At 41.6% G+C, this 17381-nt stretch overlaps 1 protein-coding gene across 11 annotated transcripts in view; it reads right to left on the reverse strand.

Moving 5' to 3' along the window:
* Positions 1 to 1679: 1679 nt before the first annotated feature.
* ABLIM2 (actin binding LIM protein family member 2) overlaps positions 1680 to 17381 on the reverse strand; it is a 211972-nt gene continuing 196270 nt past the window's right edge. For all 11 annotated transcript variants that reach the window (XM_039540941.1, XM_039540943.1, XM_039540944.1 and 8 more), the window contains one exon: positions 1680 to 3384. In XM_039540941.1, coding sequence (XP_039396875.1) covers positions 3271 to 3384 — 114 coding nt within the window. In that variant the 3' untranslated portion in view covers positions 1680 to 3270. The remainder of the gene's footprint in view (positions 3385 to 17381) is intronic.

Consider the following 17381-nt stretch of genomic DNA (forward strand, 5'->3'; position numbering starts at 1 on the left):
ATAGGCACTGATTACTAGTTCAGTTTGAATGTTCCTATTGTTTTAAAAAGAACATTAATTTGCATATGTACACCTAAACTTTACACACCTTTGCCCAGGACTTAAATTATAAGTTCTTTGGGGCAGGGCTTGTGTTTGTACAGCACCTAACACAATAGGGACCCGGTTCCTGTCTGGGGCTGCTAGGTGCTACTGAATACAAATCAATAATAGGGAAGGACAGAGGTGCTCATTCTCCCTGTCTTGCCCATGCCAAGATGGGAGGTGAGACAACAAGATGTACAGTATCCTGGGGACAAAGAGTGCTGATACTGGCTGCCAACTAGACATGGAGCCATTGATCACTACCTGTTGAGCCCGACGAACTAGCCAGCTTTCTATCCACCTTATAGTCCATTCATCCTGCCCATACTACTTTAACTTGCCGGCAAGAATATTGTGGGAGACCATATCAAAAACTTTGCTAAAGTCAAGGAATAACACGTCCACCACTTTCCACATATCCACAGAGCCAGTTATCTCATCATAGAAGGCAATTAGGTTAGTTAGGAATGACTTGCCCTTGGTGAATCCATGCTGACTGTTCCTGATCACTTTCCTCTCCTCTAAGTGCTTCAGAATTGATTCCTTGAGGACCTGCTCAAGGCAGGGTCCAATGTAGAAGCCAGCAAGAAATTCACCTGGTTGCTCAGATAACTTTGCTGTGCCTCCATCTGGCTTAACAGTAAGTCTGAGCCAATCAGAGAGGCCAGATGTTTCCTCCAAGTTGGGTGATGCCTATGGCAAACTAGGGTCCACCAGCCCATGCTACCAGCTGGTGGTACCAGGTTGCTGCCAGATGGTGGCTGTGTTCTAAGAACTACCTGAGGGCCACGGACCCAGGTTTGAGACCCATGATACCATCATAGGCATGGACTACAGTGCAGGCTAGCAATGCAAGTACATATCCAGGGGGACTGGATCAGCTTGTACAGCCTGTACCAACACATCTCTACTGCTGTTTTAATGAGCTAGCTAGATTAAAGCATGGGTATGTTTACATAACCTGCAAATCATACCTCTGATTGCAAAGTAGACATAGCTTCATCACAATAAGTCTGGTTTAACAGTTCGGTCAGTGTAAAATGGCCTTATTGTGAACGAGTCAGAGGCTCCTTAGAAACTGAGTGATTAACCAATATGGTACGCAAAACATCTTTACTAACATACATGTGCAGGATAGCTGTGTAATGAAAGTGTAAAAAAATGCCTGTGAAGGCAGTATATTTAAAGACTTACAGTATCACTATAGGTGAAATTCACACCAGTATAGATGGTCTGCAGGGGCCCAGGCACTACACAAGTGCCACTTAACCCTTATTTTGAGGATTCGTGCAAAGGGGCTGGGTGGGCATTCTGAACAGGAGTGAATTAAGTCTATAGCTTCAACTGACTTCAGTGGGAAAAACTACTGAAGAATTCAGTTCTGTGTTAAATATGATGGGGAATCTTCTCTCTTCAATGTGTGAACATAACTCCCTGTAAGTTTAATGAGAGTTACAGATCAGTATCAAGGGATGAACAGACCTATAGCAACATTACAATTTGAAATTATATACATTAAAATGATTAGCACATGTATCAAGCTAAGTCTTACTTTTTAATGATTTTTGTAGACATACGTATTATCACACAAAACATTTAGGTCATGAGAAAATATTTATTTCCAACAGCATGAATTTTGAATGTTAATTGAAAGAAGGCATGTTCAACGCTACAATTTCCCCATCACTGGACCAGTTGAACTAGTGTGAAGCAGTGCATATATTAAAGTTACTTTAAGGAAACGCAAAAAGACAGAGTGATGTAGAAGATGGGTACAAACACTCAAGACTGTTAAACATATGGCTGAAAAATGTACTTTTCTTTAAATGCTCTTTTAGTATCACATAAAACTAGCAACTCATTTTAAAAACATTCTTCAACAGCAACTGTATTTTTGACCATATGAAATTATTAAATTTAATACTGTCTTTCAGCTGGAAGAGGTCTTAATATCTAATGTTCATATCAAACACGTAGATTTTGTTAACTTTACTTGTTATTTAAGATAAAGTTTCAAGGTGCTTCACCAATAATAGAGGTTTTTTATTTGATTTGTACAGAAACATGCAAATATTAATGAAAAAGGGTTTTTATAATATATATATTTGGTTACCATTTGATAATTATTGATAGAGCACATCAAGCTTTTTTTGTTGTTATTTTTTTGTTACATTTTATGCTGAACGCTACTATTCCACAGCGATCAAATTGCCACCATAGCTCTTCAGGCTTAAAAAGTAAAGCCAAAGAGTAGAGGAAATAAGTATGCCTTTATGCTTTAACATATATTTACAAAACAATATTATTTTATATGTAGATATAGAGAGAGAGATTTAAGATTTCACGGTATTTGTATCAGCACGAAATGTAAAAAATCCCCAAAAGATTAGGAAAACACAAGTAACTGGCACTTTACACCCTTGAACCAGTTTTGTATAAGGCTTTAGTTTTCCTGATGAATGGGACATAAACTTTTCTTAGTAGGTCTCTTTATATGCTTTAGTCATTATAACTGTGATTTGTCACAATATATTTTGTAATAAAATAAAATCTCTTTGTGTTGTAATTGAAGATAACTAGTTACTATTTAGATGTATGTGATCTTTTAGAGAGTAGCTTCCATCTAAAGTGTAAGAACTATATTTAAGGTGCTTTGATAGTTTTGCTTTCATTCCTAAAAAGTACCACACAAAAACAGTTGCAACTTGCTGAAATGCTTTTCTTTGGCCTTTCCTGCATTTTTTTAAAAAATAGCCTATTATCCCCCCCCGTAGGAGAACTTTATGTTCATTAGTCATGTGATTTCTAAAAGTTTCATCATTATTGTAGAACTTATTGAAACAAAATGTTAGGTGGATTTCTTTTGTCACAGCTACATTTCTTTCTCTTCCCTCTTAAAATCTTCTTTTGCAACAAGCAATAACCACAAGCAACAATTAATTTAAAGCTAGATTTTTGTATGTTGTAAACTGGCTAGGACCAGGACAGAACCAGCCAGTCATGCAATGTCAACAAATTACCTCTATACTAGTGCACTGCCATTTAATCTTTTCCTTTGCTTCCCTCCCACATACACTAACACAATGAAGCTGGACAATGGTTCAACAGTAACTGCATATGATAGTTCTGGCAAGACAATTTTTGTTTTGATTAAGCACATTATTTTTTTTTTCTGTCTGAGCGAGGTTAGAAAAGCAGGGCCTTTTTCTTTAGGTCATTCCGCTTCCAAAGTGCCAGACGATCAAATTCTTCTATGTTCATTTTGAAGACTTCCTGGAACTCTTCAGGGGACAAGTGCCTCTTGGAAAAGAAAATACAAAGATACGGTAAGTGCTTTCAAAAAGAAGGAGTATTTCTCCCTTTCCTGCACTATGAAACAATGCACTGGGATTTTCATTTGAATTCCCAAACTCAGTCTGTAAAAGACTGCATCAAAATCAAATAAGCTAAGATCTCTTGGGAAATGAAATTGACAGCAGTGGCTTACTAGTACAAAAAGAAAACTTTTCCAATAAAGTTCCCACGGAGTAGAAGCTAGGGTCTTTGGGAAGGAGATATAGTTATTTCTACATATAACTAGATTATAGAACATACTGAGACCTATTTAAGCCAATCTGGGAATTGAAAGAGATTGTTATCAATTTAATTTCAGATCTGGATTTTCCCCCCTTGATCTATAATAAGTCCAATAGACACCATCATAGTTCACTAATAGTAGACTTGTAACAAACGAGAGACCATGCTGCTAAGCTCTTACATGCAAAATGTATTTCTACGTGGGGTGAGAGTCATATCACAATGAGATGTTGGATAAGGCTGATCTGAAGTGACACGAGCTGTGCATTTATTTGATGTTTCCAGTTTACGCAGCATAAACAGATACAGAGCAAAAAAGAGAAAATTACGAAACTAATACTGCCAATAGGACTAACATAAGGGACCTCTGTGATAAAGTTATGCTTAATACCTAGTTATTATATTTACAGAAAAGTCTGCAAAGAATAAAGGTGTACAGTATTTTGGACTCAATTCTGTCAAAGGGTTTTACAAATATTAATTAAGGCTCACCTCATCTGCAAGGCAGAGATTATACCATCTAAAACTGATATAGTCCACAATTACCAAGTGTGACAATTTTGAGTACCCAATTGAGACCCAATTTTCACCAATGCAGAGCGCCCACGACTCCTACTGAAATTACTGCAAGCTGAGCGCGTGCAGCACATTGAAAATCAGCCGCTCACTGCCTCAAGTGCTCCCCAAAACAAAGGTTTACAAAATCAAAGGCCACTTTCTGGAAATGTTGGCCTGATTAACTTCACAGCCCCCTGGACCGGTGCTCCTCAACCCCTGCTACTCTGCATTGTGTGGCTGGGAAAAAGGGAGCAAGGGAACATCCCCTCTCCCTTACCTGTTATTGCTATTATCAGTAGTAATAATCACTATAGCACCTAGGAGCTTCAGTCACAGACCATGACCCCATTGTGCTATGCGCTGTACAAACACAGAACAAGAAGATGGTCCCCAAAGAGCTTCCAATCTAAGTATAAGACAAGAGACAACAGAAGGAGACAGATGGGGAATACAAGGAAACAATGAGACAATCCTGGTCAGCATGACTCCGCTGTAGCCCCCCTTTTGGATACCCATGCCCCTCAGCCCAGCATTATTCCCTCCTCCCCCACTGGAGCACCATCCCCTACAATTCAGGATCACCAAGTCCCCGCACCACAGCAATGTCAGGCCCCTCCCTTCATGAACACCGGCTCCTACCCCAGGCTCCTCCCTAGCAGCAGCAGCGGTGATTATAACACTGTCTGTAGCTCTGGAAAAACTTGCTCCCAAACAGATGTCATCAAACTGGAGAGACTTCAGATAAAAGTAACAAAACTGATCATGGGGCTGAAGAATTTGATTTATGAGGAAAGATTAAAAGACCTAACAATGTATCAGCTTGGCCAAATGATGACTAAGGGGCGTATGATAAATGTCTACAAGTGTTTGAAGGGTCTAAATACCAAGGGAAAAGACCCGCTGAGAGAGGTTATGGCAATTATTCATATTTTTCTCAGTACATATGATTTTAATTTTGTTGGACTTTACCTATAGCTGAGAACTTAATGCTCTTCACTAATGAAGTTGGGGAGAACAAGTCCCAGAGAAATCTAGGAGTGAATTTTCTCTCTCATCAGCTGTGTGAACATTAATTATCTTAAATGAAATTCTCTGGCCTCAATAGCCAAACCAAAGAAAGGGAACTGAAAATTTATGTATGAGGGGGAGTGAGAATGTAAACTTGTATGTGTGTATTTCGTAAGGCTATGATCTGACTTTGAAGTCCGTGAAGGAATGGCTCAGTGAAAAGCAAGTTAAAAATTCCAACCCTGTTTTGTGCAACTCAGCCACCAGTAAAGAAACGCAGGCTGGTTTTGTCAGAACTGCAGTATTTTAGTCATTTTCAATTGTATCATAAAATATTACTTAACGGTATCATTTTTATTCCACATATACGCTCACAATCTTTTATTAATCTAAACCCCAGGGTTGCGTGATCACTGATATTACATCTGATGTCACTGGTACTGTCTCCTGCAGCATGGCACAGGGAGTGAAAAATGACATTTTTGTGCACTTGCAGCATGTTTGGTGCTGTACAGAATACAGAGGGAGACCAACTCTCTTTCCCAAAGTGATAATCTAAGGGCCACGCTGACATCAACATGGTAAAAACCTGCATAAGGATTAGAAAACTAAATTCAACTTGTGTGGCTTCCTTCAGATTGTTCTTGGGGTGGGTTGCCTTCTCTTGAAAGGCAAGGAGGCAAAGCCCACTAAAATATGCAGATTCCCTGAGATCTAGGGGGAAATTGTGCAGATCTCAGGGAATCCATGGAGGGCAGAGATGGTTGTACAGATTCCTCTGCATCACTTCCTGACCTTCCTTCCCCACCTTCTGAGTCAGAGCATGCGCCCTTACCACATAAGTGCACGTTTTTCTAACAGCATAGGCCTGTGCGACTAAGGGCCTGATTCTCCACACTGGCATTCTCCCACTATAACTCTACTGATTTCAGTGGGATTACAGCAGTGTAAACAACTGATTGCTTGGAGCTGCCATTGCTCTTAACCTCACCTACTCTCTATAGTAACACTATTCTAGAGTATAGTAATTTATGGTACTGTAAAAAAAAAGGGGGTCATCAAAATATTCCTATCATAATTTAGTAACTCCCATTAACACACACACACACACACACATACACACACACAATCAGAACACAAGAGCTTATTATCAAGAATTACAGTAAACTCCATCCACTTTTGGAAACTGTATCATGAATTAAAAGTTGTGCTAAATCTCTTTAAAGCAAGGAAGAAGGCAAGCATTACAATGTGAAATCCTCATTTTCCAAGATACAGGCTCATTAAAGCGAGTATTTCAGATACAGGCTCATTACATTGCCTGCCAGAAGAAGGGTAATTAATTGCACAGTCAAACAGTCATACATAATGTTTTAAATGATGCTTTTCTCTGCAAATTAATGAGGCTTGTCTCTGTTTTTCTGTGGCCTGTTTAAAAAAAAACACAAAGCAGTTTAAATAGATTTATAATGTTTATTCAGTTCAGTTAACTTTGTTTTCTTTGAGAAGAATTGTGCTTGTAATGAAATCCAGAGATCTTCAAAACTAATGGTTAGCAACATCACATTAATGTGAATAAGTTATGGTAAGGGAAGGCTGCAATTAACCTACAGCCATATTGCCTCAAGCTGCGGTCATGTCAGCTTGCTCAAGCTAAGCAGGCTTATGCTGTGTCAGTAATTAGCTGGGAGATCTCAAGGGAAAAGGTGCTAGAAATTCGGTAGGTGTTATACAGCCTTGTCAGTCAATAGTGGATCAACGATCCAATGTAATGCAAAGTACTGCATGGCTGGAGAGGATGAATTTAAGAAGAGAAAAACCAAGGTCCTGTTCACTTCTTGTCATCAAAAATATTCTATTTCTGTTAACTCCCGTGTCCTGAGCAAATCAGAACTAGGCTTTATATTATGCCAACCTGAATTCATACTGTGCTTCCAGTCGGACATGCTTGTTCTAAAATATTATATATATTTATATAGTATGCTGTTAAATAGTTGCTTTGTTTCATTTCAGTGGGGACCACAGTGATTATATCACCTGCACTCTGCCCATTAATCCTTCTCTGCCAGGACTGCTATTGACATTCCCAAACCTCTGAGCAACAGAATCTGGGAATAAGAGTTGCAGAATCTGGCTCTGTGCTAGCATCCAGCTCCCAATATAGAAAATTGTCACAAAAATCTGGGACAGACTGTCAGCCCCTCATGAACATGGGACAGCAGACAGTCACACAAGTAGCCTGCTTCATTTCAGCTCTCCAATGTGAGTAAGATGCTACTCTGTCCTGGTAGGTGATCATTCATTTCTGAGTGTAAAGATGATAAAACTTTCACCATTCTAAATATCTCACTAATAAAAGGAATTTGGGTTAAAAATAAATCCCCCCCCATGATTTAACCCTGACCCTAACCTTATCATGTTCGATCATCATTACTTGGACACCATCTGGCCCTTTTGTGCTTCACCCTACTGCCTTATTGACTACCTACCTTGCTGCTACAAGAGTTGTCTAACCTTCCCCCCCTCTCTGCTTTGCTGCTTGTGGCTCAGCAGGCTTCCTGGATGCTTCTTCCAAGCCTACCACATGACTAATTATAAAACTGTAATTAGGCATGTGCTAGGCTCCCAGGGGAGTATTCGGGGTTATTCTCATCTATGGGGTAATTAGGCTGCACACTTGATAAATATTTCAGTCTATTAAGTAATTATGTGATTTGAAAAAATGCTTAAGTGGTGGCACAAGCTGCCTTCTAATGAATGTTGAAAGATATCACAATATACAATAACTCCATTGACTACGGATATAACTGGTGACCACAGCTGTCACCGAGCTAGACACTGGCATTTAGCTACAGCCTTAAGCAGTAAGGAGGTGGAGTGGAGTGGTAGCATCCCACAACCCCCGGGGAGTGAGAACGCTTCACTCACACAATTTACTCCCCTTCAGCATGCCTGGCCAGATCTTCAAGCTGCTGCTGTGGCAGATGGGGAAAGGTAGATGGAACCATGGCCCTGCCTTATTCTTGCCCCCTTCAGGCAATCTGTGTCCTCTGAAAGGCTCAGAGGGAGCAGTTCCTGAGTGCCCTGGTGCAAGATGTGCAATGGGAAGAAGGTTCATATGACCTCTTTCCTGCCCTTCCAGTCCTGCACAGGACTTCTGGCTCTTTGGATGTGCCTTGCCTTATACCTCAAGACATTATGAGATTACAGAGGAGCTCCATTTTACTCAGTGATGTTACTGTGGGACGTCTCGTAACCCCTTGTGATGTATCACAAAGCTCTAGGAAAACCATTTGCAGCCCCACTAAACCTATACTAGTTTCCCCTAATTATGCAATTACCCAAGAAGCTAAAGAAGATTTCTAATATGGAATTTAAAAAATAGGAATTATTTCACTCAGTGGAACTATTCTCCTATCCAGTGATATAGCATCCCGTAACTCTGAGGATAACTTGTGTCACCACACTATTATTCAACAACATGAACTTGTTCCTATTGGGAATTACAAACTTGGTCCCTGCATGGGATCTGTAATTAAAAACGTTATGATAATGTATGGAAAGCGTGTATTGTGCATGCAAAGAAGACTGTTTTAACAACTCAAGGTTTATAACCACTGCTTTACCTTAAAAAAAGGCAGATAATGTTAAGTTGTGGAATCCAAAGGCGTTTATTATTTTGTTAGTATGCATGTTACTGCTTACGTGTGATTCCAAACTGACAGCTGATGCTCAGAGGCTCGATATCAGCAAACTTGGACTTGAGCTCTATAGGCCTGATCCAAAAAGTCTCCATTTAATTAACTGGGCTTTTGATCTTGTTCCTAAAACATGTCTTCTAGTTTGTCCTGCATCTGGGCTTCATAGTGTCCATCTGAGCATCTTCTACCTACCCGCTGTGCAATTCTCACACGTTTTTCATGCTTCACGTCATTCCAAATGAATAATTTTCATCTGACAAAAGCTTCCTTAATAAGGACTCTGAACCTTTCTGATATGAAGAAATACCCAACACTGATAGCAGCCCAGGCATAAATTAAGGATAAGCAAACACTAAACACATTTTCTGCAAGTCTAAAAGGGTACTATTCCATTAAAGTCAATGAGTTGTGTCCTCTTCATGCCACTTGTGAATTTCAATGAGGGTTGGGTCCCTAACTTCCTTAGGCTCCTTTGAAAACTCCAGCCTGAAACGATAAACCATTCCTCTGATCTCAACACATGCAGCATTCCAACATTTTCTTGAAAAGTGGCTAGAACACAGCATGAGTGTTAAGTAAAAGCTAGGGCAGAAAACTTTATCCTTAAAACAGATCCAAGTAAACACTTTTAGGAGGAATATACATGTTTGAATCAATATGTGGACTCTGTTCAAACAAGGTCACACCCATATATAAACAGTTGATTTCTGCTTGCCAGAGTAGGATGGCAGGCAAAGCCTTGTGCAAGGCATTCACTCAGTTGCATTCCTGGGGTTTTTTTATTAACAATTATTTTTTTAGTATATCCTTCTGAAACCAACAATTAACAGGCACAGACATGAGTGAAATGAGTTACACTTTTCAACTGCATTCCATAGGAATGACTGAATAACGTGTCTTCATTAACACTTTGGCTTTTCTTTTGAATATCATAAAGAAAAACAAAGGAATACCTACATACTGATAAATTTAAATGATAAAACTGAAAAGATTAATTTAAAATGAGATACTCTAAGCATGTTTGCTTGTGAGACTCTCAAATCATGGCCACATGTGAAATCTGTGATAAAACTAACTGCAGAAATGAAATCTAGAAGTGCATACAGTGAAAACATTTAACATAATTGTGATAGAACAGGAAGAGGTAAACAACATATGATATCATGTAAGTGGAAGTTACTTACTGTAACTGGAGGTTCTTCGAGATGCATGGTCCCTTTCTGTACTACACATGTGGGTATGCAAGCACCCGAGTCTGGCTGTTCTTCAAAGCAGTGTCCGTTGGCCCACACGTTTGCAGTAGTTCGCCTCGTGCTAAGGGCATAAGGGCATAAGAGGCAATGTGGGTCGATGCCTCTCCAGTTTCTCTTCTTACCACAATCTAACAGGATCCAAAGCAGAGGGGACGGAGGGCAGGTAGCAGAATACAGATAATATCTTGTTCAGGACTGTGTCATGAATCTCCCACGCGTAGTCTATTGAGAAGCTTTTGCTTATTTTGCCTGCCAAGGAGCTGTGAATACTGGGATGGTACACCACTTGTATTATGTTGCAGTTCCTGATGCACCTGTTCCAAAGTCTGACTGCCTCCTGGCAGAGGGGAGGAGATCTCGCTCTTCCCTGTTTGTTTATACAGTGGTGATAAGATCTGACATTATCTGAATATGTAGCAAGCATATAAGCAGAAGGACCACCCTCAGTTCCAGTAAATGTATATGTAGCCGGGCCTCCATGGGGTACAGGTACCCTGAGCAGTGTGATTGTCCAAGTGAGCACCCCGCCCCAGATGGGAGGTGTCCATCACAGTGGTGCCCCTGGGGCTGGGAGGGCTGGAGGGAATTCTCACCATGACCTCTTCCTGTTTTGACCACCAAGTTAGAGAGGAAACAACTCTGGGAGGAACAACTACCCTGGAGTTGATATTGTCCTTGCTTGTACTTGCAGGTACCGTAAGTGAACTCTGGAGTTGATATGGTCCTTGCTTGGTTGAGTGGCCTAACAGCGAGAGGCACTTGTGCACTGTGGCTCACGGTCTGCGAGTGATATGTGCAATCAGGGTGCTCAGTGCATGAAACCTTTCTGAGGGGAGGAACGCTCCTGCAGAAATTGAGTCAAACTTTCACCCAAAAAGTTGTGGGTCACAACACAGACTTTTCTTCATTTATGCAAATGCCTAGGGCTGTTAAAAGTTGTATTGGAACCCTTGTCAATGACCTGACCTCCTGATGAGATTGGCCTACCAGGAGCCAATCATCCAGGTATGGGAGTACTGTATAGTCCTGGCATGTCAACTGGGCTGCTATCACAGAGAAAAGCTGTGTAATTACTATGAGTGCTGTAGCCAGCTCAAAGGGGAGGACTCAAAACTGGAAGTATTCCTGGCCTATTATAACATGCAGGATGTCCACATGGAAATATGTGTCCTTCGTGTCAATAGCTGTGAACCACATCCCTTCTGGAAGGGAGGGGATTATAGATGCCAGCATAATCATCCGGAACTTCAGTTTTAGAATAAAGATGCTGAGTTGACGAAAGCCCAGGAGGGGTGTACCCCTGCTGCCTTTTTGGGGAATTAGGAAATACAGGGTGTAGAATCCTCTTCCATGGTAATGAGGCAGGATGCACTCTATTGCCCCTCAAAGTAAGAGGGATTCTGTTTCCCGCTAAAGAATTCCCTCGTGAGAGTAATCCCTGAAGGGGACTGGAAAGGGGGTTTGTGAGAAGGGAATGGAGTATCCCTGGTGGATAATCTCTAGAACCCAGCTGTCTGTAGTGATCTTGTTCCAGTTGTGAGTGAAGAAGTAGCTGGCATCAGTGGTGGTACACAGGTCTTGACCATATGTCAAAAGTGGCTCTTGGCTGATGGTTGAGCATGAGTACAGGCTGAGAAAATAGAGGGGGCTGAGAAGCGAGACCTCTGAATCTTCTGACGTTTGTGCAGTGGCTTGGTTATGCACTGCTAATAAGGTGCATGAGGTGGGGATGGCCTGGGTTTATAAGGTTGCCTCTGGTGTTTCCTCCTGGGGCCAGAGTATAAATCACCAGGGAACCCAGAGCCAATCTTGTCTTTTAGTGAGTGCAGGGACTCGTCTGATTGCTCATTAAAAGAGTTTTGATTCAACAAAGCGAGGTCCCGGATAGTGTTTTGGGCTTCTCTAGGAAACCTTGATGATTGCACCCAGGAGTCCCTCATGACTAGCTCAGCGGTCAAACTTCTGGAAGCCATGTCTGCAGCATCCACTGAAGCCTGGAGTGCCACCTTTGCCACTAGCTTTCCCTCAGCTAAAAGGACTGAAATTGCACCCTGTCCTCTGTGGAAAGCTTGTCTGTGAAGTCCACAAGCCTGAAATAGGTATTAAAATCATATTTTGCTAACAACGCTTGGTAGTTAGCAACACGAAATTGCAAGCTGGTGGAGGAGATGACCTTCCTTTTCAGGAGGTCAAGTCTCTTAGAGCCTTTATTTGCCAGGGTTGCCCTTTGATAGCATGATTTAGCCCTTTTAGGAGCCACCTGCATCACTAGCAAGTTGGGGGCAGGATGAAAGAATAAGAATTCATCCCTTTTCGCAGGAACAACATATCATCACTTGTTCCTTTCCAGTGTAGGGGAACAGGATACTAGAGTGTGCCATACCGCTCTAGCTAGTTCTAGTAATGGCCTCATCGATGGGTAGAGCAACTTTACTCAGTCCCTGTGGCTTCAAGGTGTCCAGGAGCCCATGTTAAGGGTTCTAGATCTCCTCTAATGGGATCTGTAGGTCACTGGCCACTCTTCATAACAGCTCCTGGTACTGGAGATTGTCATTTGGCAAAGAAGGTGAAGGAGGAGTGACCACTTCATCCAAGGAAGATGAAGAGGCACCCACTGGAACTGCTGGTACCTAAGGATCCGGTTCCACCTCTTCCTCCTTGTATACTGATAGAACTGGTGACTAGAGGGAGCAGTACAACTCCTGAGGGGCCCCAGACGCTAACCGTAAGGATCCCACAGATCCCAGTAAGGCCAGAAATAAGGATTGATTGGTTGTGGGGGACCCCAAGGAAATTGGTACCAGCAGCGTACCTGGCAGAATGGTGAGAGTAACCTCTTGACTGTCTATCAGGGCTCAACGGTCTCTGCGGAGATACCAGTGCAGCCTTCTCCTCTGATTCTTCTGAATCTGAGAACTACTGCACTGGTAGCGGCAGTGCCTTAGGTACTGGGGCATTCCTGCTGGATGGTTGGAGGTGAGACAGCTCCTGGAACAGTGATGTAGGCTCCTCTTCCAGAGTAAGGACATCCTTGGGGAGGGCCAGGCCGGAAAGAAATGGAGGCTGTGGGTAAAGGAGGTGTTATATAAGCCTCTATATGCCCTGCTGTCTGAGGGGTTCACATAAGTCTGATGGATCCGGTGCATCTGCAGTGACTGGACAGTATTTAGATGGATGAGGCAGCACTGACAATGGATCTGGCACTCGTAGTCAGAACCAGCGAGTGTCTATCCTTATGCTTTGGCACTGAGGTGACCAACAGATCTTTCTTTTTACGTGTCTTGCCCTCAGAACTGGGGCTCTTCATCTGAGGCAGTTCCTTAGGTTCCACTTGCGATGTCTCACCTGTCCTGGACTAGCTCAGGGAGGAAGCATGGTCCTTACCGGGGACTTGTGCCCATGAGAGTACCCTCTGCTCTCATGGGGAGTCCTGGAAAAAGAGTCCTTGGGCTTAGTTGTGATGGCTCCTCTCCAAGGCAGGTGCTTGGAGGGGCACTGCTAAGCAGTTGAGGCCCATGTACAGCGGTGGAGGGGAGGGGAGGGGGTTCTCCCTGGCCCGGATCAGAGAGGGGTCTCATAGCCTTCTCCATCAGGTGCTTCCATAGGTGAAGCTCTTGGGCTTCTCAAGTTCTGGGTGTGAAGGAGCAACAGACACTGCGCTTTGCAGAGATATGTGCCACACCCAGACAGTAAGGCAGCACTGATTCTTGTCACATATGGAGAGGTATTGCGGGCAGAAGATGCAATTCTTCAATTCCAGGACTCTGAGCTGGGGGTGGAGGTTTCCCCAACTGCGGAGAAAAAACCCTCTATGCTATAGTATAAACTACTCTTTAACTGTTAACTACTAATCTAAGAAAATAACTAATTGCACATGTTTTCTGTATAGGTTATGCAACGAAGTGAAGGAGGAGATGATTCCAACTCAGGCCATGCAGTCGTGAGAAGGAACTGAGAGGTGTTGAGCCACACCACTTTTTGTACCATTGATTGGGAGACTGAGGAGAGCTACTGCGCATATGCGGGCCAACAGACACTGCTTTGAAGAACTTCTGGATTTGGATGCACGGCACGCATGCGAACCCATGTACTCATAGGGACCATCACTTGAAGAAAAAATAAATACCTGGGGTATTTTCCAAAAGCAACAAACTGACTTTGGAGCTCACCAGCCAGATTTATACTGGAACTTTAAGAAGCATAAAGGTGCAGATAGGCACCTAGTGGGATTTCCAAAAGCACCTAAACTAGATTAAGTGCCTAACACTCATTGATTTCCATTTTATTTCAATGGGTGTTACATCTGCATCTTTAAGTACCTAAATACATTAAAAAAAATCTAGCCCTTAGGCTCATAAGTCACAGAGGTGACCTGGAATATTTTATTCTAGAGAAATACAGAGTGAGAAAATCTATTCCTTGCTATCAAGGTTCAGGTTGACTTTTTAAAAAATAATGCTATAATATTTAAAGATGCCAAAAAAATAATTAAATAATATAATCTTTTAAAACTGTTTCATTCCAAGCTGAGGAATGGCTTCCATCAATAAAAAAGACTGGATAGGAAAACCTTTGGGAATGTAACAGTTAATGAATGTGCTAATTTTATATAGTCAATACAGAATCTTTTAGTCTTTAGAAACTTGAGCTTGTAAGCTTTCCAAAAACGGGCATGTCTCCTCTGGAACATGCATGTCTACAGCTTTGTAGTAATAAACTTATTCTTCTTACCAATCTTACTAACACTGCAGAACAAACTACCTTTCTTTCAGAACAACAGCACTGGCAACATTTTATGACTTTTATTCTACAATCTTTAGACTGAGACTGTCTACAAAAAAAAGTGGTTGCAATTTCATTAATCCAGTAAGGAATCAATTTAAGCTAAACTGTTATGGGGCATGGAAACAAAAACATGCGCATCTAAACAAGGAGGTTGCACCTATTTAAGTAAATTGGCTTCTAAAACAATTTACCTAAATTGCTGGAATTTACTTGTTTAGATGCAGCTTTAGTAACTCTCCTGTGAGCAGTCTCCACTGAAGTCAATGGGGACTATTCACATGAGTAAGGGCTACTCAAAGCAAGGGTTCCAAAGTCTGACCCTTAAGGATTACACAAGTATGTACCATGTGCATTGTTTTGTTTGGCCACTTGAGAGGTATGGTTTTTTTCCCTGCAAGAATATGCACGTGTGGCAATCAATATGTTTTGATCGAGTTGTAGGAAGACAAGTCTAAAAAGCTGTTCAATACCTGGAATTACATATGTCTACTTTGACTGTCTTTATTCTATGAAGTCAGCCTTTTTATAATCTAAATCCATGTGTCATAACTGAGCATGAATACCAACAAACTTCAAATACTGGTGGCTGAAAGAGGCAAATATAGAGACCTGGATTATTTTTACTGTATTAAGCACTGTGTATTAAAAATTAGCTCTGAACAAAATTATACCATTACAAACCAATGCTGTCTTACTACTTCATTTTACTGAAATACTATTGAAGCTCATTCCAATCTCTCTCCACATTTTGTTTCAGAATCACTCCTGAGAATGCTGCTTCATTCATCTTAAATTAGAATAAAGGTCAATATGGTAAGAAATAGCTCAAAAGATTATTGGGCCAGATCCTCAGCTGTTGGCAATTCACATATCTCACTGAAGTCAGTTTAGAGCAGTTGAGGCTCTGGCCCATTAATTTGAATTCAAGGACTCAGATATATCTGTGCATCAGCAGGTCTTTTGTTTTAAGCAATTCTAAAAGGTCAGTGTATTAGTTCAGTGCTGGGATTAATAATGTCTTCTCTGCAAGCATCAGGAACTGAGCTACATCAGCCTCAGTGCTAGTTTAGAACAAACAAAGAAAAATAAAGGCCTTAATTATGCCTCTCAGATGTATGCGTCTCAGGGTATGTCTACACTACCCGCCGTATCGGCGGGTAGTGATTGATCTATCGGGGATCGATGTATCGCGTCTCGTCTAGACGTGATACGTCGATCCCCGAACGTGCTCCCCGTCGACTCTGGAACTCCACCAGGGCAAGAGTGGAAGCGGAGTCGAGGGGGGAGCGGCGGCCGTCGATCCCGTGCCGCGAGGACGCGAAGTAAGTCAATCTAAGTCGATCTAAGATATGTCGACTTTAGCTACGCTATTCTTGTAGCTGAAGTTGCGTATCTTAGATCGATCCCCCCTCCAGTGTAGACCAGGCCTCAGAAGAAAGAATTTATGTTATTTTAATGCATTTATTTACATTTATTCCCAGTTGCACCTATCTAATCCATACATTAAGAAGCACACATTTAAATACATAGGATTCTAAATCTTATAACAGATTTCCTAAACAAGAAAGGTGGGATTCGCAAAATCACTCACAATGGGAGCATATAAGGCATAGCCTGAAACCTTCTGAAAGCTCCACCCCAAAGCAGTTATCCTTCCTAACATGCCCTTTATTGCAACTTCTCTTAACTGGACTCTAAAGAACTAACTTTTGTCACTAGATTCTATTGGTCATTTGGGAAATATCCAATACAATGGATTTCCCCTCAAAATTGAGAGAGATGAACAACATCTCCTGATTTCTATGGCATCTACCAGAGATAACTGAAAACTAACAGTAAATTCCTCTTCCCTGAAAAAGAATTCATTTAAAGTTAATTTAGGTCAAAACTGCTAAACAAACCCTGCTTGTTCACAATCCCCAGCTTCAGCAGCGTTGAGGACTGTCAAAGGGATCAAAAGTAGTGAGTTTACAGATCTTAATCACACTGGACAAGGAGAGGTCATTTGCTTCTCCAACCTTTAGCAGAAAACACAATGGGCCTGAGTCTCCTCTCACCTATGCCAGTTTTGCTTTGGTTCAAATCCACTGACTCATGGGAGCTACTGCTGATTTACAGCAGTGCAAGTGAGATAAAAATCAGGCCTAGTGATTTTACTGCAGTAAAGCTGGGATGCTAGAAAATGTAGGTTGTTTTAAAAGATAAAATCTGAGATAGACAGCTGAATAGATGGATTATCTACCCTTACCACTGCTATCACCCACAGCAGCCCTTACAACAGAGAGCTTAACTATGGGGGAGGGGAGTGATAACAGACAAGAGGAGGGTTTTCAGAGCCATCCTGCCTATTTGGTGGCAATACACTGCAGCAAATACCTGTGTTGCTCCAGTGTTGCACTCTAGCCTGGACTCTCCT

The sequence above is a fragment of the Mauremys reevesii genome, linkage group 5 (genome assembly GCF_016161935.1).
Source record: "Mauremys reevesii isolate NIE-2019 linkage group 5, ASM1616193v1, whole genome shotgun sequence".
NCBI lineage: Eukaryota > Metazoa > Chordata > Testudines > Geoemydidae > Mauremys > Mauremys reevesii.